Genomic DNA, 24,354 nt, shown 5'->3' on the forward strand with positions numbered 1-24,354 from the left:
AATTAACTACGGGCGTTAATTTCAAATGTCTTCATGGTCCTTGTGCTGCATTTGCTCTGCACGACAAGGAAGAAGGGGAGTGATTGTTCTGGACTCAATAGCTTATTGAACTAGCATGAAGAAGCAAGCAGACACTCTGGCAGCCAGAGTGTCTTCATACCTTGCTTCTTTCATATTTGAACTGCAATAGGCATGTGAGCAAACTGCTGGATTGGCTGGATTGGCTAAAAAAAGCCCACCTATAGGCAATCCTCCCCCAAAAAGTTCAACAACTATGAGCAATCTCCCCCCCATTTTCTTAATTTCGAGTCCCCCAAAATAGGGGAAGTCTTATACACAGAAAAATATGGTGGGTGGGTCGGTGTGTACACACGCACACCCTGTATTTTTCCATATATATATATATAAGCTGTAACTTGCTTGGAGACCTTCAGATGACAAGTGACTTAATAAGTTTAATGAATGAAAATGAAATGAAAAAGGAGCAATATATCCCCTCCACCTCACAACTGGGCACTCAATTTTATATGCATTTTTCTATAGTGAGTCTGGTTCCAGCAAATTTTTGTTAATTCTCAGCATTCGGTAGATGTAGATAAACATTCATTGAAAAATCAAATGGAATATGATTATTTTAGTGGTAGAGCTGCAGCCCTGCGAATTAGCAATGATGTGTAAGCTCCACAGTATCTGAAGAATAAATATATTTACAAAGGGAATTAGAATGTATGTTGAGTATTTAATTCCATGAATCTTTCTGGAGTTTAATTTCACGCCACAGATTTTCTGATGAGGTGGGGGGGCAAACAGCTCAAGTTCTGGACAGTGAAGATATAGTGGAATGCCTGCTAAGTAAACTCTGTGGAGTTCAAGTAGGCTTGCTCACAGGAAAGTTTCCGTAGAATAGCAGTTCTCTTAGGATGAGAACAGATGAGATGCATTATTGGATCACCAGACATTTTGATTTCAGCTCAAAAGCAGCCATGGAAGCCCTCAAATAGATTGGGGCACTTGGAAGTGTACATTAATGTCCCTCAATTCTATTTTCCCAAGCAAAATCACTGTCGGGAGTGCGTGCAGGAGCCAGGCCCTGTGACCAGTAGGACTTTGCAGGGCTGGGGCCTTCCTAACTTTGTTCTGAAGAGGTAAGGCGTGGCTGCACAGGTGAGGCTGATTGGTAACTCACAGCTCCTGGTGGCAAGAGCCGGGAAGGGATATAAAGTCAGCATTTCCCTTCAGCTCTTTGCCACAGCAACATGTTCCCTGCCTTGCTGCATTTGGCTCTTTGACTCCTTGATCCTCGATTTTGTGACTCCTTGCTTCCTAACCCTTGAACCCTTGGCTTCTTGACTCTTAGCTCTCTAACCCTCAGAATCCTGGCTTCCTGACTCCTGGCTTCTGGACTCCTGTTTCTGCTCCCATCCTGCCATCTTGCCCCGCCCCCCGGTCCTGACGACTTTGATCACCTGTGAACCGGACAGTGGCAATCACCTTCCCAGAACTGCTGTTAGTTCTATGAGGTGGGGCACGGTTAATCAAGAGACAATACACAAACCTGTCTTTTCCCCCAGCAGGACTAATAGCAGTTGGGGGGGGGGAGGAATCTACGTTGGGGAACAATAGTGGATAAGTGTTATGGTGGAAAGTAATCTCCTGTAACTTGTCTATTTCAGTTCTGAGTCATAGTAGAACAAGGATGGTCCTTCAGCCAACCTGTATGGAGCTCATCAGGAGCCACAGGGCAGAAAACCAACCATTTCACTGAGATTATTATTGGTGTAAAATCTTTTATCAACTTAGCATCTAGCTTATAAACCTTGAAATTCATCTCCTTGAAGCATCTTGTATTCTTGCAAGATCCTGCTCCCACCATCCCCTGTGTTTTAATGTTTCTTCTCTAGTGTTCTGCACGACAACCCACTGTGTGTGTGTGAAGGCAGCCAATTCAGTCTCCGCACCCCCCCCCCCACTACACCAGGATGTGAGGACACCCATATGCTGAATATATGAACTATCAAGTTTGCCTAGGCTGTGTCACAGAATCTTACCAAGTAGCATGTTTATTCTCAGTTACTATGTACTGAATGAGCTTTTATTTTCTAGATTACATGAAACAACACAGGAACAACAGTCTTCATCATTCATGCGTTGAGCGGGAGTTCCCTCAGAAATCACAGGACAGATGACCAGTGTTCTGGTAAGGATGTAGAGACATGAAAGTAACACTGTTTTGAATGAAACTGGGTCAGTGTTAGCCACATACTTAATATAAAATTAAATGTTTTGTTTTTAAAATCTGATGCCTTCCCCAAAGGAAGCATATAATGTTGCCTTACTTTCATGTCTCCCCACTTTTGTGGGTGGGATGCTGTGAAACAGGCAGCCATTAAGTAGAGCACAGTCTTGTATTCACGCATTTCTCTTACACTGAGGTCTCAACATACTGACAATAAGGGAAACAGGTGTATCAAAGGTATGTTATCTTTTGCCAGTTCTTTGTAGAACTAAATAGAGGTTACCTTTCTTCCAAGCCCTGCTATCTTATATTAAATATATTACTTAGGTTTATCCGAATGTAAGATGGGAAAATATAGTGTGTTCAATTATTTCTGTAGATCTCTTTAAAAAGTGTTTTACAGTGTGATCTTATACATGTCTACTCAGAAGCATGTCCCATTGAATTCACATAAATGTGCATAGGACTGCAACCTTAACCAAGCAAATCACATAAAAGGTAAAATAAATCACAGGATTTTTCTTTTTTAATGAATCTTTTTTATGTGATGCATTCACAATTCAGAGTAAATTGAACTTTTTAAATATTGTTGTACATTATGCATGTAGTTATATTATTAAAAATATGGAAAACGCTGACATTGTATGCTTCAACAAAGCTTACATAGTATGTATAATTGTGTATTATTTTAGCATGGCTGGAGATGATAACCTTTATAATTTTTATCCTAGCTTATGCTAATCTTATTTATAAATATTTCATTCTCTTTCAAAACTCTTTGCCTGTACATTAAGAAAAAAGTCAAATAAAGGCAGTAAAATGAAAGGAGCCCATTTGAAGTCCAGAGATGTCGACAAAGAATTTGAAAGGTTTATGCAAATATTTTGCCTACAGCTAAAGTAATTCTAATGTAAAATGTTTAAAATATATTACAGGAATAAGAGTACTACCAAGAAAAGTCCACTTTCCATCTGAAAGTAAAAAATGGTAATATATACAAAGCTCTTACTCTTACTATAAGAAAAAATTAATCCAGCCTCAGTACACATAAAGTATAGACAAATAGCAGTGATTGGAATTAATGCCGCAATGTATTATTATTACTATTATTTACTATTAAAATGTCTTAGTCACTTTTTTGCCAAGGAAACTCAAAGCGATTTACAATATATGAACACACACACACACACACACACACACACACACACACACACACACACCCAGCATAAAAGAAAACAAAGAAAAATCTAAAAGACAATTTATATAATTAAAAGCTACATAATGTTTTCACCTGTTGCCTAAAAATATGTAATGAAGGTGCCAAGTGATCCTTCCTGTGGAGAGCATTCCACAAGCAGGCAACCACTTCTGAAAAAGGTCTGTTGTGTTGCCATCCTCTGGACTTCTCATGCAGGGGGACATGAAGAACCATTATCATATAGAATTTTAAAATTACTTACTATTTTATAAACCTGGAAGGGTTTGGAGCACGTAGAGTGCTGTAAAACCTGTCGGTGTACTCACAAAGTAAGAGGTCGGGATCTAGGGAGAATTCCTCTTATGGGATACTCCTTTTGAAGGAAAAGGAGGCAGCTAATTTCACCAATCCCTCATTCACCTACAGTTGTATTTGCATCCCAAAAAGATGTTCTGGAGGATTGGGGGACCCACCAGAACAGCATGGGAAGTGGCCCTGGGGGCTGGTGCAGCAATAAAACTGAGTATATTTTCAGAGCTAAGCAGGGTCCAGTATGGTTTCAAATTGGATGGGAGGACCACCGGTTGAGATTCCTGCATTGCAGAGGGTTGGACCTGATGGCCCTTGGCATCCCTTCCAACTTTAGAGTATGATTCTATGAAAAGGGGAAAATCAGTGAAAATTGCCTCCCCTACTTCCTCCAGCACAAGACAAGCCTCCATTGAATCTGCCCCTTCAATAAATGGAACAAACAAGGGCAAATCTTGATCAAACAATTGTTGACAGTAAATCCTGTTGATATATATGAGAGTTAAGCATTTATTTGTGCCAGACTGTATTCATAGATAACGTTGGAGAAAACATAAATATTTTGATAAATATATTTTGGTCATTCCTTTTTTACAACAAGGCTAAAAGTTTATTTTACAATATTTCCAACCATCAATTTTCCTTCTCATCTTCAGTTTTATTCTGTGTATTGAGTCTCTGGCATAAAATGTATAATGGAAGAATAACTGAGATGAAGGGTAAACAAAATTCAACCAACCATTCAAGCTAAACCAAACAAGTTAAACCCAAACATACAGTTACAGATGTTGTTATTAACAGTTACATATCCCCTGCAGGGCAAAGCTAACATTCTAAAAAGATGGAATTTATCTTGGTCAGACTACAAAATCAGTTACAATAAATCTGAAATCCATCTGTAATACATAGCCCCATTTTGGTTTTAATGCTAAACAATAGCTTAGTGTTACATGAATGAGCAGTATCAAGCCTCAGGCTTGTGTTCTCCTCCCTCCCTTTTTGTCTTTAGTAACCCTGACGAGGAGACCAGAAACTATGTGTTCCTATTTTAAATTAAGCAGAGTTTGTCATTATGAACTGAGGTAGAAGAATGTGGACAGTTTAAAATATGGTTTGTTGAAACAAGCTGGAATCAAATAATGGTTTATGATACTGACTTGCTAACACAAACTATAGTTTAAACCAAGGGTAGCCAAAGTAGCCCTCCAGTTGTTGTTGAAGTACAGTTCCCACCATTAGCCATGCTATTTGTGGCTGAAATTCTGGAATTCAACACCCCTGGAGAGCATCATATTGGCCACCTCTGGTTTAAACTAACCACAGTTCTTCCAGTTCAGACATCAGAGGGGACTTTAGTTACTTTAAAATAAAAGGCAGGTGCTTCCAGTGCACCAGAGAAAGTGAGAAAGTGCAAGAGCACCACTGCTCATTCACATAATACTGAACTATGGTTTCAGGGTTATGTTCAAAACAGATTATAACCATGTAAACAGATGGAAAATAGTAGCAATATCCCCCCGCACACTTGCTGGTAGGAAGCAGATTCTAGCTCAGGCTGTGATAACCCCACCCTCCTTTCATAGGACTGTTGGTCTCCCATGAAAGTGAGTATTTTTTGAGAAGGGGGAGTTGGGGAGAAATTTCTTATATTTCTCAGGAGGGGTTTACCATCACTGGCACTGGGCATAAAATGTATAATGGAAAGATAACTGAAATGAAGGGTAAACGAAGTTCAACCAACCATTCAAGTTAAACCAAACAAGTTAAACCCAAACATACAGTTACAGATGTTGTTATTAACAATTATTAACAACCCATCACTGGGTTGCAGCAGGTTATAGCGGGTCTCTGTTTTAACTGGAAAACAAGCTTTGCCATTGCTTCAAAGAAGCAGAGGCTGGAAAGTATTGCTTCCTGAGAATGGTCCAATGGAATCAACACTCTAAAGATTTTTAGTTGGGGCCTAGTTAGTGCTGAAACAACACCTAATATTGGTGTGCTTCCTGTTACTCCTTGTTGGACAGCTCCCCTTGTTATCTAAACTTCCAGATCACTTGCTTGCTGGACAGCTCCTGGCAAGGCAGGATTTTGAGCCACATGGCAGGGGTAGCAGGAAGGGGACATTCCCTTGCAAAGACTTTTGGATTCAGCATCTGGGCAAATCCAAAAAGACACCCAGAAAAAGGAGACTTTCCTAGGGCACAGCGACGCTTTACCAGATGGATACCATGTAATATGTATGAAGTTTGCCACCAAATGTGGGTGGGGTTATATAAAAATTTAAGTCTACTGGTCTGGGGTCTTCAGCTAAAGGAAGGCAGAGGTAAATATTTATATGGATCCACCCATGTTTGGCAGCAAATTTTATACATGTTACATAGGAATATAGGCATATTTGATTTTTAAGAAAATATTTATTTGTTTTGTGAATCAAAGAGAGCATCAACAAAATGGGGGGGGGGGAAATCAATATTGCGACCTAACACTGAGAAACTGTAGGTTCCACTATTAAAGAAAGGATATAAACATTTTTTAGTATAGGGCAATGCCCACATTACTTGAGCCAACATAGTCTGTCAAGCACTGAAATACTAAACAATTGAAATATAATTTTCTTCCAAGTACTTCCCATATTTTGAACATTGCCTTGAGACGTAGGTGGAGGACAATTAATAAATAATTACAATGATAGGTGTGTTTGCAACCCAAGGATATTGCAAGCAATGGGAATATCTGAACTTCAAGTAACTGTGTTGGTCACTTTTTAAATTTATGTGAAACACCTGTATGCTGTCTGAAGTGCCAACATTCTCAAACCCTAGTCCAAGTGCTACAAAATCTCATAATCTACATCAAACAAACTCTCTCTTGCAAACAGCATGATCAAGATGCTTTGATAAGTACTGTCAAAGGCATTTACACACACACACTAGTATCTTTACAGGAAAACTCCTCTTCTTCACAGGAGACAGTAGCTTCTCTGTACCCAGGCTCATGACACAATTTGTGATGGTGCTTTCTAAATCATACACACATTAAAGGAAAGAAAACAGAGGGTTTACTGTTCTTATTTTGTTGCCTTTTCTCTGGTGGCTCTCAAGCTTTCTTTTGAACTGCTCCTCCATTGCTTCCTATTGCGAGAGTCAGTAAAGTTTTAGCTCACCAACATACACTTGATGGGATAACAACATAGGGAAGTGTTCCATTGTAAGTATCTCAATTAAGATTTGAATCCAATGTTTTAGAAGCATAGCCAGCGCAATAGTAAACCTGTATTCTGTATACTAAATAGCAGCATATTTTTAAACTGCCAAGGGTGCTGGAGTGGAGCTTCAGTGACCTCATGTAACCAGAACGCAGGAGATGCTATAATTTTGCTAACATGCACATTTATTTATTTTTAATTTTTATTAAATATTTTCTTGGTTTACAAAAGTGCATACATGGTCTTTTTCAGGTTGTGTTTTCTACAGATCAATTACATTTGCACAGGGACCTATTAGCATATACCAGAATGTACACAGGCTCCATTACACTATAGCAATGGAGGCAGACAACGTACATTTGGATGTACAAATGTAATGCATGGAAGACAGGTGTGCCAACAGGTGTGATCAAGCCCTACAGATAGGCTGTACCTAAATTGGTCATCTGCACAAGGCTCCTGGGTTTGTTTGTTTGTTTTTTGACAAATGGATGTACAGCTATTATAAGCTGAATTCCTTATTTGTTGTGGCTTCTGCCATGAGAGGTACATCCAGTTTTAGATCAGCAAATTGCCAAATATCTCAGCTCAGGAGTGCCAGCTTGGCCCCATGACCAGGGGTGCCAGGGGCCAGGGGTGCCATGCAGTGTGCATGGCCCTGGCACTGAAATTTGTGGGTGCCCGGCCCCTTCATGGGAATTTTGTGGGTGGGCACCCAAAGCCCCAGGGAGTTGGCCCCTATGCCTCAACTAATTGATTGCACGATGCATATATGATGCTGTCTACTAACCAGATTTGTATTTATATACTGTACAGCAATCCCTAATTATAGGTTCTATGTGACTGTGTGCATGTGTGCATGCATTTACGAAAGCACACACATATACATTAGCATCTTAAATGATACTTATGTGGGAATGTGTGGGTAGGAGGCACGACCCGTGACTGGCTGTGAAACACAAAGAATAACAAACTCGGAGCCAGAATCTCAGCAGTCTAGCTCGTTTGGGACATTTTAAAGCCGCAGCCTCTCAACTGGGAGATCTCCAATTAGCCCCGAAACAAACTCCAAAAGCGCACAAGCTTGTGTGTGAAACAAGCAGTTGCTGGCACGCAACCGTTTCCCAAGGTTGTGCTTCCTTTGCTTTTCGCTGAGATTTGGCGCAGGCGAGGGAAAGGGGTCGGAGTCACATGGATACAAAGCTTTTGATTAATGTCCAGGCGCTGCTGCTGCTGCTGCTTGAAGTCTCCAAATCTCCCCACAGTCATACAAAGAGAGCCGAGAGCTGGTGACCACTCGCACTTCCTTCAGGCTGGGTCCCTCTTCCTGACTGGGAAGGGACACTTGAGAGAGAGGGGGAGAGAGGCGAGGGGTGGAGGGAGCGAAGCTGCTCCTCCACAGCTGGGATAGTGAGGGGAGCCCGCAGAAGCGAGCTCCGGCCTCGCCATGAGACGGAGCGGGCTCTTTTGTTGTGGTCTTTTCTGAACCCCTGAGGGAATTTCCCCGCCTTTTTCCTCCCCTGTCCTGCCGGCCGCCTCGCCAAACACGAGAAGGAGCCGAGGGGAAGGAAAGTTTCGAAGGCGCTTCTTTCGGGGGTGGCGGTGGATAGGACACAATGACGGAAGAAAGCAAAGGGGAAGGGAAAGGAGAGAGCGGGAAAGACCCCGAGAAGCAGCTGCGCCTCCGGGTGTGCGTTTTGAATGAGCTGCTGAAGACGGAGCGCGACTATGTGGCCACTCTGGAGTTTCTGGTGTCGGTGAGTTGCCCGCCCCTCCCCCCTCGACGCTTCTTCGCCTTCGCGCGGGGCTCCTCGGGCGCCTCGTCCTGAACTTCTTGTGCACAAACAACCAGACTGCTCCTCTCTCACTCCCTCCCTCTCCCCATTTTCACCCCTTGCCAAGTTTGCCAGTAGAGAGGAGGGGGAAGGGAATGGTTTTCCTAGAGGAACTCAAAAGCTTTGGGGACCAAGTAGAAGAAGAAAAAAAGAGAAGTTTTGAGGCGAATTCCTGGTGATCCAGGTCTCTTTGTAAAGCCATGTTGTGGTTTTCCTTCTTTGAGGAGAAAATTGTGTGTGTGTTTCTTGTGGCATGTATTTTCCTCAGCTGATTTTAAGCATGTTGCTTTTGTGTTGAAGAGGTGATGGAGCTAACATTTCAAATAAACAAACTTCCTCTCTGGGCACAGACATTGAAAAGTAGTGAGTGCCGTTTGCCTCAGGTACATTTGGGGGGGGGGGGTATTAACTGTTGGAAGTTTAGAGTTTCCTCTCCTAAGGCGCCACAGTCTCTGTATTTACAATAATCCTTGTAACACAGTATTCTGGCAGGGGGTAAAAGAGAGAGAGAGAGAGAGAGAGAGAGAGAGAGAGAGAGAGAGACACGCACACACAAGCAAAAGGGGGGGATGCTTGATCTATAGCAGCTGTTCAATATTAAAGCCACATGTAGCATTTGCCCCTTCTCCCCACCCCTTGACATCCTTCTATTCAAAATTTTATTTTGGTAATAAGTTGGTGACCCATGATTGAAATGACTATGAATTGCACAGCTGTAAAAGTAACACACCTTTTATACAGGACTGAATTCAGTATAAAAGAAGAAGCTTTTGCATTTGGATGAAGCAGACTTCTGAAAGAAACAAGGAAGGTAGAACTTCCTGTGAAGGATCATAAACGCAAACATCTCTATATTACCTCCTGGCTTAATTTACACATTTATTGGCAGCATCACTTAAGAAGCTTTTGGGATAAACAAATCTCAAGTTGTCTGCTTAGTTTTGTGGAGTGCCTGTCATAATACCCCTCACATTTCTCTTTCTCTTCTCCCCCTTCTCATCCTGAGGGGGAAATCTTTCAAACAGCAAACTTCCTGCTTAGGTTTCTGAGATCTGTGAACTTTATCAAGCAAGAGAAAACCCTCAGCTTGGCTTTTGGCAAGAAGACCAACAGTAGAGGTATCTGAAGAAGTGTGCATGCACACGAAAGCTTATACCAAGAACTAACTTAGTTGGTCTTTAAGGTGCTACAGGAAGGAATTTTTTTATTTTAACAGTAGAGAGTAACATACTATACTGTGTTTTGTCATTCAGCTTCTGTTTTACACAAAATATAGTTGTTAAAGTATTTTTTGCTCCTCATCTGATGCACCTGGAATTTGCTTTAAAAAGTGTCAACAAGTTGAAAACTCCTGAGATCTTGTTTTGTCTGTATTTTTAGTACAATGGTGGTCATTCCTGAAAAATAAAGCTGTTGACACAAATATTACGTCTTAGTTCAGGCTCCGGAAGGTGATGGTGGTGCAATCTTTGGGTTGAATAAAATTTAAGTTTCATTTAACACCTGTGAAGATTGGGATGTGTGCAGGCTAGGTGGAGTTTCAAGCTAAGGCTCTGGTAAAAAATGGAAGTGTGCAGTGCCTATATATTCCAGTGAGATTTGTGTGCATGTAAGGTTGTCCTGCCAACCTAGCACTTCGAAAGCACGTCAAAGTGCAAATAGATAAATTAGGCACCGCTCCAGCAGGAAGGTAAATGGTGTTTCCGTGTGCTGCTCTGGTTCGCCAGAAGAGGCTTAGTCATGCTGGCCACGTGACCCGGAAGCTGTACGCCGGCTCCCTCGGCCAATAAAGCGAGATGAGTGCCACAACCCCAGAGTCAGCCACAACTGGACCTAATGGTCCTTTACTCCTTTACCTTTTTAAGCTTGTCCGGGATAGTGTCCCAATGTGAGTGAACTACGCATTGTTTACCTACTGCTCTCTTATGAGGAGGGGCAATAGCTCAATCATAGAACACAGGCCTTGCATTCAGAAGGCCCCAGGCACTGGCGGAGGAAGGGGGGTGAGGTGGGTGCGGCCCCGGGATGCTTAGCCCCCCCCCGATGCACAGCATGTGCACTGCTCTGGGGGCTAGAGCAGCAATTTCCACCTCTGACCCCAGCTTCAAGGCCTGGCATCGATTTAAATAAATAAGCAAAAGACAATAGGTAGCAGGTGACCTGAATACCCTCATGTGATACCCTAGAGAGTTGCTGCCAATCAGAGTAGACAATACTGGGTCAGATGGTCAAGTACTGTGACCTAGTGAACTGGACCTTGGAATTAACTTCTCTTATTAGTTAGATAATGTGGAAACTTGCAAAGAAACAGAACTCTGTTGCAGGGAATCCCTGAAGTACTTTTTAGGTGGGGAAACTCGATGTTCTAATATTACATGAAAAATTAAATTCAAATTTCCTGAAAATACAGTTTATGAATATTACACAAATGTGAAAGAATGGCGGTGCTGATGGCCTAGACATTCTTATGCATAGGACCTCTGCAACAGTGGGGTTTTTGGATTGTTGCCTTGGTCTCTTATTTTCTTGTTGATCTCATTGTGAGACTACAGCTGCCATGCTGTGCACATTTACATGAAAGTAAGTCCCACTAAGCACTATGGGATTTAGTAATGAGTAAACATGCATAGGAATAGGATTATAATTCATTTTCCTTTGGGTGCTAGTAGCTGCCAGCTATTGCTAGGAGGGCACAGGGTACATAGGTTGGGCAAAACCATATGCATACACTAATGCATTAATACGGACATAAGAAGAGCACTGCTAGATCAGACCAAATTTCCATCTAGTCCTGCATAGTGTTCCCACAGCGACCAACTAGATCCTTATGGGAAGCTGCAAGCAGGAGATGAGTGCAGTAGTAGCACTCTCCCACTTGTGATACCAGGTAACAAATGTTCAGAAGCATGCTGCCTTTGGTATTGGATCCATCTTTACTAGTAGCTACTGATAGTCTTATCTGTTAATTTGTATAATCACCTTTAAAACCATCCATGTTGATAGTCACCACCACATCTTGTAGTGTGAATTCCATAGATGAATGTGCACTATGGAAGTCTCCCACTGTTTAGCTTCACTGGATAACCCTGGCTCCCAGTGTTATTAGAAGGGAGGAAAAGGTCTCTCTTTCCACTTTCTTCACAGTATGCATTGTTTTATACACCACAAATATGTTTATGCAAAAAAGAGATGCAAACACAGTTGCCTTTCCTCAGAGGAAGTTGCTCCATCCCTTTGATCATTTTAGTTGCCCTTTTCTGCACATTTTCCATCTCTGCAAGCACATTTTTGAGGTTTGGTGGCCATAACTGTACACAGTTCTAAGTATGGTCACACAGTAGATTTGTATAAGTGTATAATAAATACCACATTAGGTAAAAAAATAATTGTGCAAAAATTGAGATTTCTGTTGAAGTGGTGAGTGAACTCTGGAGAAGCCTAGGAGAAATTATTTGATATGCTGTTCTTTTTGATGTTTGAAATTAATCTTCAGGCTATTGCTGATTTCTCTGTGGTTCAACAACATCAAAGGAACTTGGGTTTCCTAAAAGTTTGTTCAGTACAACAGATGATGCACTTCCCATTACAAGAGGCTGAAAGACTTTTTATTCTTTGGGCCTATCTTCGAAATCTTTACACCAGCCAGGAAATATTTTACATGGTCCAGACAGTGACAATGACATTTCAGCTCATTTAGGGGACAAAACTAAAAACCACAGGAAGTCTGTTAAACAACCCAAATGTAATCCAGTAGCCAAGCAGGATCCATGCAAAGGATCAGTGATCACACTCACACTAATATATAATTTGCTCTGATGTCATAGAAAAAATAATTATGTATGAAAGATGGAGAATCAAGGAAAGGTCAGAGGCAGGGAAGGAACAGAAAAGCCTAAACAGCAATGTGACTTGGACACTCTGCATAAAAGAAGGAAGATCAGAACCTCTTTCTCTCTCTCTATGTTTGCACCACCTATTTATTTCCCACAAATAAGAGATCCATCCCAACTTGCCCCCAAAGGTTTTGCTACTTCTCTTTTGTGACCACATCTGCAAAGAGAAGTAGAATTATATACATAAGGAATGATTCCAGTTTAGGATGCTCACTGATAAGAAGATCCACTGAACTAGAGCTTTCCCAGCCCTCTGATTTGTCCTGCTGCTATATAGCAGCCCTTTGTTGAGTCCAGTGTTATTATCTCAAAAGATATATCAGGGGGCTGCTGGTTTTGAAACAGTGGCTCTGGTAGCTGCTGATCAAAGATAGTTCTGAACACCCCTAGTTCTTTGATGGTCATATACATTTCCATGTTAAACCTAGCTTCTTATCAAAGGAACTGTTTTCATAGAGCCCCAAGGTCTTCCTTTGGTACTATATTTTCCTGCCTTGATGGATCCCATCTACTTTCATCATGGAGCCTTTCCAGCCTCTCTAATTCCCCAGTTTTCATTCTTGTTCTCTTGCCTCAGAATGAAATTCCAACTTCAATCTTGGCTCTGACAATGGAATTTGGACAAATTATGTGGGGGGTTGCCTGGTTCAGCCACCACTATATACTGATTCTCCAGATTGCAACTGAACTTTGGCCATTGACTTCAATGTAGGTCCAGTTTTCCAGAGCATCTTGTGCTGCAATACTAAGGCAGAGACGGTGACTCTTGAATTAATACAGTATACCGGAGGTAATTAAGGCTCTTCAAAGCAAAGACTTGCTTAGATTGAAAAGCTGAAAGCATGATAACATCAACACACATCCAGTCCCAAGACACAGTAAACAGGAAATAAAAATAAAGTAAACATTGAAGTCTTAGCTCTAAAAGTTAAAAATGCTCATCCAGGATTTAGAGCTATATCTGTAACATATATCTAAAGTTTAGATGATAAGATTTCACATTAACTGGCAGCAGTTCTAGAGGAATAGCTGTCTGTCTCGGAAAAACATTCCTGTGTTGCTTTAAAGACATTGTTGTTGTCTGTCTATCTGAATATTTGTCTGTCTATCTAGTACAACCTAGCTCTTTCTCATTCTTCTTGACCTAGGAAAAGCCCTGCCACAGGTGTGTTTTGGGAGCCCTGACAGGGAGCTGTATAAACACTTCTTAATAAATAAGCTGTTAACAATGCTTATGTGGAGATTTAAAACAAGGGACCAGCATCTTATAAATTTATTCTTATATAAATCTCATAATTTTTAGGATTGTTATTTTTATTGTTAACTGGACAAACTTATTTTTCTTATTCACATTTTTATCTTTGAATTCAATTATTAATCTATATTATTCTTGAGTCAAAATCATGTAACCTACAAAATAGAAGATATAACACTGTAGTCAGTTGCTGTCCCAATAGTTCAACCATTGATCATTTGTTGAAATGTACCTAGTGGCAATAAACTTATACTATAAAGAGGTGATCCAGTCAACATAGTATACCCGGACTTACAAAAAAGCTTTCAACAAAGTTGCTCACCAAAGACTCCTGAGTAAGCTTAGCAGTCAAGAAATAAGAGAAGTCCTCTTGTGGATCACAAATTGGTTAAGTTTCATGAGCAAAGAACAGTTCTCTGAATGTAGAGAAGTAGAAAGTGAAGCCCTCCCCCCAAATCGATACTGTGACCTGTGCTTTTTAACTTGTTCATAAATGAGCTAGAGTTAGGAGTGAGCAGTGAGGTAGCTAAGTTTACTGATGGTAGTAAATTGTTCAGGGTTGTTAAAAAACAAAGAGATTGCAAAGAGCTCCAAAAGGACCTAGCTAAACTGAGTAAATGAGCTGTAAAATGGCAAATGCAATTTAATGTAAACAAGTGTAAAGTGAAATGTTAATTTCACATACAGACTGATGGGGTCTGAATTGGCAGTGACAGACCAGGAATGATACTTTGGGTTGTAGTAGGTAGCTCAATGAAGATTTTGATCCAGTGCATGGTGGCCGTGAAAAAGGCAAATTCCATGCTAGGGATCATTAGGAAAGGAATTGAAAATAAGTCTTCCAGTATCATAATTCTTTTATACCATAATTCTGTGGAGTACTGTGTTCAGTTCTGGTCACCTCACCTCAACCAAAATTATCAAGGGGATGCAGTGAATCCCTTATGAAGAAAGGTTGCAATGTTTGGGGCTTTTAGCTTAGAGAAAAGGTGACTAAGAGATGACATGATATAAGTGTTTAAAATTATGCACGGAATGGAGAAAGTGAACTCTCATAACACTAGAGCTTGCAGACATCCAATGAAGCTAAATGCTGGAAGATTAGTAAAGGTAAAGGGACCCCTGACCATTAGGTCCAGTTGTGACCGACTCTGGGGTTGCGGCGCTCATCTCGCTTTATTGGCCGAGGGAGCCGGCGTACAGCTTCTGGCTCATGTGGCCAGCATGACCAAGCCACTTCTGGTGAACCAGAGCTGCACACGGAAATGTCATTTACCTTCCCGCCAGAGCGGTACCTATTTATCTACCTGCACTTTGACGTGCTTTCGAACTGTTGGTTGGCAGGAGTAGGTACCAAGCAACAGGAGCTCACTCGGTCGTGGGGATTCGAACCGCCGACCTTCTGATCGGCAAGTCCTAGGCTCTGTGGTTTAACCCACAGCGCTACCCACTGAAAGATTAAGGACAGATAAAAGGAAGCACTTCTTCATGCAGTGCTGGAACTCTCAGGAGGCAGGGAGGGCCACCAGCAAAAATGGCTTTCAAAGAGGATTAGGAGAGGGCTATCAAAGGCTACCGGCCATGATGGCTCTGCGCTGCCTCCACAGCTGGAGGCATCAATGCTCCTGGGTGCTACTTGCTGGAAACTGCAGGAGGAGAGAGTCCTCTTGTGCTGAAATCCTGTTTGCTGGTTACTCACATTGTTAGGCATTGTGAGAATAGGATGTTGGGCTGGATGGGCTGCTGATCCAGCAGACTGTGCCTATGCTCTTAATTCAGGTTTGTCTTGATTTGTGATGGTGTTTTCCTCTGGCTGCTAGCCTGCCTTGCGTGTGAGTTTTTCCTTCTTCCCAGGCAAACCTACCTTTGTGCATTGAATCAGGAGGCACAGGAAACTACAACCCCCTTGCAGGAAATAGTGTTCCTTTGAAAGCTTAGAAGTGCCCAGGCCATTTAAGGATGAAGACTGTTTCTAGCAAGCACCCGCTCCTGCTGGTTCTGCTGCATAGGCGCCGACTCCATGGGGCTTGAGGGGGCTCGAGCCCCCTCAAAAAATTTTTTGGGGGGGCTCAGCCCCCCCAATAATCTCGGGCGGGCGCCCTTCCAGCAGAGCGCCGCCGCCGTCCCCCGCCTCCTCCCCACCTGCTCCTTCGCCAGCCAGCCAGCCGCGCGCCCTAATCGGAGAGCCCCGGCCGGAAATCCCGCGAGAACAGGGGAATCCCGACTGGCCACACCTCCCAGCCAGCCAATCGGCTGGCTGGGGGGCGTGGCTTGCCCTATTTAGGGCTGGAGCCACTTTATTTGCATATTCATGAGCTTATTTATTATTCATGAGCTTTCCCGGCCCCCCCAATATTTTTTCTAAGTCCGCGTCCCTGTTCTGCTGACACTACAGTGAATGTTGTCACTGCTAGGTGAATGGGGAGGGAGGGCAGCGAGGTCCAAGGTGCTTATGCAAAAAGAGAAACAGGAGAAATAAGATATTCTGACTCTGTATGATGAGGTCCAAGCATCAGAGCTCGCCTCAGAAAAACACACACATTTTTTTCAATTAAAAACAAAGTCTTGTTTGCTGAGCCCAGGTCAAGCTATAGGGAATTTGCTCATCACTAGATTCAAGAGAAAGGGGTCTCAGAAACCTCTGCTGTTTTGTTCTTATGATGTAGTGTACAGATTTAGGCAGGGAATCAGAGATGTGTTGTTCAGGGACCCTCATCTACAGATCATAGCATCCAGCAGCAGGTTGCAGGCACAGCATTACACATAGAAGGGTGTGCATGTTGACCTGTGCTGGGTTGGGGAGCTTGAGAAGGTATGGTAAGTTCAGAGCAGGAGGGTAATCCACAATATTGGAGGAACACTTTGGCACTATTTTTAACACTAAAATGGGCGACCGAATTAAAGAAATGCAATGTGTTTCTTGACCTCTCAAGTTTCCCCCCAGTCTATGTCAACACAAGGTAACCAGGGATCTAAATTTAGATTTCTTTCATGTTAGTTATCTTAACTGTGTTCCATATCTCACTTCCAAATGGCTTGTATTTTATTCATTGAAAAAGTATTAATCAAATATATAGTACGGTAATTTGTGACTTTATAATGGCTAAGAAAGCTGCACAGTGTGTTGTGGAATTTTTTTAATGGGAAGGGGAAAGACTTCAGCTGGCTGTGCTTTTTGATAAGGCTGTGCAATTTCCTTTTCCTCTGCTCTCTAACACACCACTTGTATGGCTGATGCATCATATAAAGTCAAAAGGAAGCTGAGACACAATTACCATAGAAAGTCAAAATCACTTCCATTCACTTCCAGTTTCTGCTGTTTTTGTCTACTCTGTTACAAAGTGAGGAAAACAGTGAATGGTTACTTAGTGACTAAGAATTAAATATCAATAGCACCACCTGCATTCTTTATAAGGTAGAATACTTATTTTTGATGTACATGCAAGAAAACAAAAGAAAATTGAGTGCATTTTATGTGCAGGAAATTATTTTCAGACTTCTGTAGTTCATCCAATAGCTGTCAAACATTTAAAAAATCCAGACACTCAAGAAGAGTAGTAAATGAAGTATTTTGTTGTAATAATTAAACATTTTAACACATCAAATCTACATATTTCACAATGTCAATTCATTTATTTAATTTAAGCACAAGTTCAGAGTCAAATTTATGCAGTTTGATTTTTTCACTAGCGATTCAGCAAAAAATAAGTGATGAATTGAGTGAGAATATGAAAGTTGTAACTAATGCAACATATGTTTAGAACTTGTTAGAATTTGTATTATTCAATGTAGAAAATGCAGGATGTGGTGATTAATTTTTCAATTTATTAGAATTTGCAAACAGAAAAAGAAAGGGAGAAAGCAAACTAGGAGTTTGAATGAAAAATTATGAGACATGCATGAACCATGTTAAAACTGTGACAGTATTAGATCCAAAAAGAATGATTACTGTATGAAAGAGAAATTAACAATGCAGTTACTAGCCCCATTGAATGTAGTGTGGATTCCCAGAGAGAAGATTGCAACTACTTTGATCCTCCTGTGGTTGGGCTTGCTGATCGGAAGATCATTGATTCGAATCTGCCCGACAGGGTGAGCTCTAGTTGCTCTGTCCCAGCTTCTGCCAACCTAGCAGTTCGAAATCATACCTGTGCAAGTAGATAAGTAGGTTCCACTGTGACAGGAAGATAAATGGCATTTCCATGTGCTCTGGCTTCCGTCACGGTGTTCTCTTGTGCCAGAAACAGTTTAGTTATGCTGGTCACATGACCTGGAAAGCTGTGGACCGGTTCCCTTGGCCTGAAGCAAGATGAGCGGCACACCTCATAGTCACCTTTGACTGGACTTAACTGTCCAGGAGTCCTTTACCTTTTTTACTTCTATCTGCTACTGCATTACTGTGAGTTAAGCCATGGTTTGACTTAGCGTTGCATCCAAAGTTGCTCCAGACAAACCATGAGTTGTAGCCAAGGTTTGTTGTGTGGCATACCACTTGTGGTTTGTGTCAGGGAGATAAACCATGAGCCTGGGTTCAGATGTAATGCTAAGCCAAACCATGGCTTAGCTCGTGGTGTCATGAGTCCTGTGGTAATGCCATGAAGAGAATGGTTGGATCCTGAGGAGGAATAGGACTCAGAAAGTTGGAGCTGGTTGACCCTGGGGAGGGTCAGTATCTGTAGCTTTTAAAGCTCTAGGGCACCAATCTTCTTCAGTCTGTAGCACCCAGGTTTCCAGTTCTGTTTTATAATTGGCAGGGGTGGAAACAATACTCCCACATAATAACTTGCTACTACTGAACTGATCAAGCTACATACAGTTGCTTTGTCAGAGGCAAGACCTAAAACTTTAACAGATGGTAAATACTGTCTGGCATCTACTTTCCATGCGATGCCAGGATTGAAACTGAAATTGAGGTGCCATAGTCCTGATTATTTAATGAAACTCCTATGCAGTCCTAAACCTCCGGGTATAAGGCGGTATATAAATTCAATAAAATAAAGGCTAGAGACTGTTTTTTGTGCCAAGTACTAACAACATAAGAGAGGCTTGTGACTTTTTCTTTTTTTGTGTGTATATCCACACAACTGCAGATGTGATCAGGTTGACTTGAAAACAAGGGAAGGGATTTTTCCTGTTATTTTTGTTCTAATGTTTAGAGTTTGTACTCTAAACTATGGCAATTTTCCGTTTATTTTTATTTACTGCCATGCCGGCAATTTATCTTGAAACCAATTCAACAGCACGCAAATGGATGTTTCTTGGGTGTTTTTAGGAAAACTAAATTATTGATCTTTCATTTTAAAATAATGGCTATTAATATAAATAGGTGCACTGTGTGAAACCCAAACAATTTCTATGTATTGTTTTCTAAATGCAGAAGAAGTATTCTACCACTACCACTGAAGAGAAGAGAAAGGTTTCCAAAGCATTCTGGGGTGGCCACCAGACACAGCAACTGCTAATGCAAATAAATGGTCATATGGCACTTAATGAAATGATTGGTTGCACTAAAAAGATCTAAAAGAGAAATTTTGATAAATTAGCTTGTCATGAGTCCAGTTAAATATGATGGGTGGAGGAACAAATGGACTTAAAGTACACTTACACCACAGGGCACTTGAGGCCCAGACTAGGGAATGATTACAGTGCAAAACCTGGGCTTAACACATACTTTGTTCACTATCTTCCATCTTACAGCCTTGGATTCAAACAGAAATCAAACATTGCTCTGTCTCTTTCTCCAGCTTGCTGTTTTGCCTATAGTTCACATTAATGCAACTCTGTGCCCTCAAGTTTGGCTTTGTCTGTTGAGGGAGACCCATTTGCTTTCTCACACTGAGCCCCTTAATCCTCCTCACCTCACCAGGAAGCTAGTTTGGCTATTCCAGGAATTAGAGTGGTTGATTACCTGTTAAGGTTTGCTGGATGCAAGGATTAGAGGGGCATGACATATGACTTAACACCCTGCCTCCCCCCCCAACTCATAACAGTATATCCCATTCCACCTTCCATGCTTAAAACATCCCTATTTCAATAGTTCTTTGTGTATGCTTAGCAACATTTTTATTCTTTAAAAGTGTTTGTTTGACACCCCCTCAAAAAACCCCAACCCTTTCAGTTTCCTTTTCCTTTTCCTATTTTGTTAACCTTCAGTGATTCCTTGTTCTATGGAACCCAGTGTGTGCAATTTCTTAGCCTTTATCAGCCTACTATGTTACATTCCTTTCCATTCCAAAGTTATGAAGAGTTACATACTGTATTTAATAATTGTACGTATGAAAAATGGTTGCCCATTGCTTTTACCTTTGAACAACTTATGGTTTGTTGACACACTAGAAAAGATATTGTAATTTGCAATATGATCATGAATCACTTAACAAGAGGCTTGCTTTTGTAGCTTTATAATATTGCTTCTGAAAGCAAGCCTTTGTCAGAACAATGTAAGTCAAAGCTTATATTTGCCAAAGACAGATTATAAGTCTGTGGAACTGACAATAATAGTTAAAAATAAAGATAGTGGATGTATTTTCTTCATAAAGTTCTGGGATCTTATGCACACAGAAGTGGTAGAGATTAAACCATGCTATTCTGATCAATGGATTTGCTTCTTTCTATGAAGTAGAATTCTAATTGCTGGCATCAGTAGTAGAATTCCTGTTATATGAATTGGGGACTAGAACAGTGAAGCTGACTGATGAATAAATACTACAGCAGCTGCTGATCCTGCCAATAACAAGTTACAAAGGAGAAGTTTGAGCTGCTGGGATTTCCCATTCTGAACTGAAACATTTTATAAACTCACAGAACAGTATGGAAGATTTGAGTTACAAGTGTAACTTGAATAAAATAATATGACCACAGAGTAATATTAGTGTTGTTGGAACAAAGACCAACATAGTACGGTAGCTAACTGTCAAGTTCTATAAGTAAAGGAGAGCTTGTTCCATAGTAATGCAGAAAACAGGTGCTTAAACACTGGGAGAGTAGACATGTACCCGGTAACTGATCATTTTGAAGATGTTGAATGCCTTTCTAGATCCTAGAACAGTTACGTGGTCTGTCCGTTGAGTAAAGGAAGCAGCAAAAGACCTTAATGGTATCTTGGGAGGTAGGGAGGGCGGTGGTGGAAAGAGGTGGGTGGATTGGTCATGCAATTTCATTCACAAATGCAAGGATGGCAGTCAGCCCAGACGCCTCAAAGAAGTCCCTGTACAACAGTTTTCAACCTAAATTCATGCTGTTGATTAGATGCAAAATCTTCTTTTCATTTGTAGCAGCCAATTTGCTTCAGTGAGCAGAGGACCATAACATAAAATATTAGAAATACATCCAACTCTGGACAGAAAATACTTTGTTTCTTGAATTATAATTCCCATGTAGATTATACATTTCTCTATGGTTTGTTCTTTGAATTAGATGGGATAACACAGTGCACTCTTAATAAGGATTTGGTAAAATATCAAACTTTTCTTTTCAGCTAATTGATAGGATTTTTGAATGGGGTAAAGGGGTGTTATCTAGAGTGAGTATTGGGAGTGAGCCATACAGTATTCAGAATGAGTCAGCTTTCAATTACTGGGATTTGCAATGTTATCAAGTATGTACTTGTGAGTTTGTTATGCATAGTTTTCTAATTAGACTCTCACATCCCTTTGGCTTCCTCTGTCCATATTTTATGACTGAGGTTTTTTTTTAATGCAGGGAATTAAAGATTTTTTCTTTTAAACTACAACTAGTGAAGCTGTCTATCTGGATTATAGTATCTGCATTATACCTGGTTAAAATTAGTGGAATTTTCTTTGGAAATCCTGTGATTCTTCATGCTGATAATGAGATTGAGCTTTTAAAAATATATATATGCCATTTAAAATGAATGACATGCCAGTGCAAGTAGATAAATAAGTACTGCTGCGGTGGGAAGGTAAACGGTGTTTCCATGTGCTCTGGTTTCCGTCACGGTGTCCCGTTGCTCCAGAAGCACTTCATGGGCTTCCATGAAGAAAAAAGGTGTAATGGCAGACAAGCATGCACAACATGTGATTACTACTGAGCTGCAATAATGGGGATTAAGTTCACTATTCAAGCAATTGTCCTGGAAATCCCTTCTCCTTCTTTACTTCATTCACCACACTTTCCAAGGGTTAAATCAGTAATGCCTGGCTGGGCAGCATGGCCTTGCTTACCTGGCTTTGCAATGGTGCAAGTTACTGCCAGTTACCAAGAGGAGCAAAGCTGTGGGAAACTGGATGTGGGCTCAGCATCAGAGCCAATCTTCTGGCTCGCCCTCTCCCTCTCAGGAACTAGCAGTGACTTGCTGTAGGTAAATATTGCCGCCCTGCATGTGCCACTACTGGGTTAAATGTGTTGTTCAAACATATGTCATGGGAATTCCACATCCCCCTCTTAGCACCTTTCATTGGGCTGGTGGCAATGGGTAAATATACTGCTCATTTAACACTGCCTGAGAGATAAGAACTCTCTCTGATAAGAGCTATAGCGTTAAGAATGACAAACAAAATAAAGGCTTCTCCCATTAGGAGAAATCAGATCAGCAACATTTTTCAAAGTTGCTCTTTTAAAAGCTGCAGTCTGGTTGGCTTTCCCTTGCTTGCTTTCCCTTGCTTGCTTTTTAAAAGATTTTTCTGCAAGCATTCTTCAGAAGTTTTGTTTAATGTGAGGTGTATCAATACTGCAAAAGGTTTGAGAACCACTGGTGTATACAATAACAGTGCACTTGTAAGCAATAACATAATCATTGTGATCTTCCAGATTCTACTGATAGGATTTCCGGGGAAGCAAAAGCAACATTCCCCAGTGCTAGCAAGGACAACCACCTTTGTATAAGTAGAGAAACCCATGAGTAGCTGGCTGCTCCTTTGTGGCAATTTGCATGTATACACACTAAGAGATTCCATGCACTACTTGCAAGTAGTAGTGTTTGGACAGCTGCTAGAGGCTGGCTTAGAGACACTGGCCTCCTTTCCTGACAGACAACTGGACAGAGAAGAAAAGAACAGCTCTTGTCCAAGTCTAACAAGCACCATAGAGCTCCCTTGTTCCCAATAATAGCACCCCCTTTGAGAATTGATTTACAAGTGAAAGGAGAACTTGTGCCTCTACTTTAGTGTAATGTAGGAAGCAGAGCACACTGCTCTTTAAAATCTTTAGCACAGCAATGTGGAGGCTACCTTTTGGCAGTGTTCTTAGCAATGCTGGGAAGCTAAGTCAAGGCACAAGTTAAAGTAGCTCAAACCTCAGTCCTAAGCTGTTACAAAATGTAAGAAAATGAATGAGTCAAAACAAAATAGAAAACATGATGCACACAAGTTACCAGGTTAGACACTCATTGGCTGTTTTCAGATGTTAAAACCAATGAACTATATGAACAAGTTTTCGGGACATTTCGAGAAATGTCTGCTGCGTCTATCCTTTGCCAAAGTTTCCCACAAGTCAGAAGAGGACAGAAACAGCAGTTTTTTCTACTGTTTCTGTCCTCCAAAGCTTCTCGCAAGACCTCACCTCACCTTCTAGGCTTCTGTATTTGCTATAGGTTTCAAGAAAGAGGCAACACTGTTCCTGACTTTTACTTAATAGCAACTTTCCTTCTCCAAAGTTCTCTATTTGCTTCAGCATTCTAGCAAATCCCGAATGATGAAGTGAGAGCTGCGGTCTTGGAAGAAGTTTTGGAGAAGGACAGAAACAGCTGGCCATTTCTCCAACGGTCCTCTTCCAAAACTTTCTGCAAGTGAGAGAAGGCCCCACCTCTCCCTCACAACCTCTAGTAAACACAGAGGGCTGGAGGGAGAGGCAGGGTTCTGCCTCACTTCAGCTGAAGCTTGAATAAGAAACAGTGAGAAATGCTACCTGTCTTTTTTCTTATCTGCTGTGTTGGAGAAAGGCTGTTACACTGAGGCAGTGAGGTTTCTTGCCAGTAGATAAGGGACACTCATTCCTGGTAAGCGGGTGAGTGACAAATAATGTTGATGCCTGCCAATGGCTGTATCTAGTCCACCGAGGCTCTTTTGTGGCCTCTCCATCTCTTCTTATCTGCTGTGTGGCAAATTCAAGATACTCAAACAGGTTAATTACATTTATATATCTTTGAGGTCAAATAGGATCATGCTGGAGTTTCACTGCCTATCAGTGATTTACATGGTCCGAATAGTCTAAAGGAAAATATGAAAACTATTAGTTACTAATAATTAAATAAAAAAGTAATAATAATAATAATAATAGTAATAGTAATAATAATAAATTATTTATATCCCGCCCTCCCCAGCCAAAGCCGGGCTCAGAGCGGCTAACAACAGTAAAAATAGCACAGTTTACATAAAATCACAGTCAATTAATTAAATACATTCTAAAATCAATTCAGTCTAAAATCAGAATCAAAACAATGGCAACCATTGGCTAGAGTTCTGTG

General features: G+C 41.1%; 1 protein-coding gene across 4 annotated transcripts in view; it reads left to right on the forward strand.

Annotated features, from left to right (window-relative positions):
- The first annotated feature begins 2,103 nt into the window (after positions 1 to 2,103).
- The window catches only part of PREX2 (phosphatidylinositol-3,4,5-trisphosphate dependent Rac exchange factor 2), a 110,807-nt gene continuing 88,556 nt past the window's right edge, over positions 2,104 to 24,354 (forward strand). The window contains exon 1 of one of the 4 annotated variants that reach the window (XM_081204332.1): positions 2,104 to 2,197. In XM_081204332.1, coding sequence (XP_081060458.1) covers positions 2,183 to 2,197 — 15 coding nt within the window. In that variant the 5' untranslated portion in view covers positions 2,104 to 2,182. Of the gene's footprint in view, positions 2,198 to 6,848; positions 6,951 to 8,050; positions 8,706 to 24,354 lie in introns of those variants that run through there. The other 3 variants (XM_081204333.1, XM_081204330.1, XM_081204331.1) reach the window with 3 other exon arrangements.

The sequence above is a fragment of the Podarcis bocagei genome (assembly GCF_964188305.1).
Source record: "Podarcis bocagei genome assembly, chromosome: 8".
Lineage (NCBI taxonomy): Eukaryota > Metazoa > Chordata > Lepidosauria > Squamata > Lacertidae > Podarcis > Podarcis bocagei.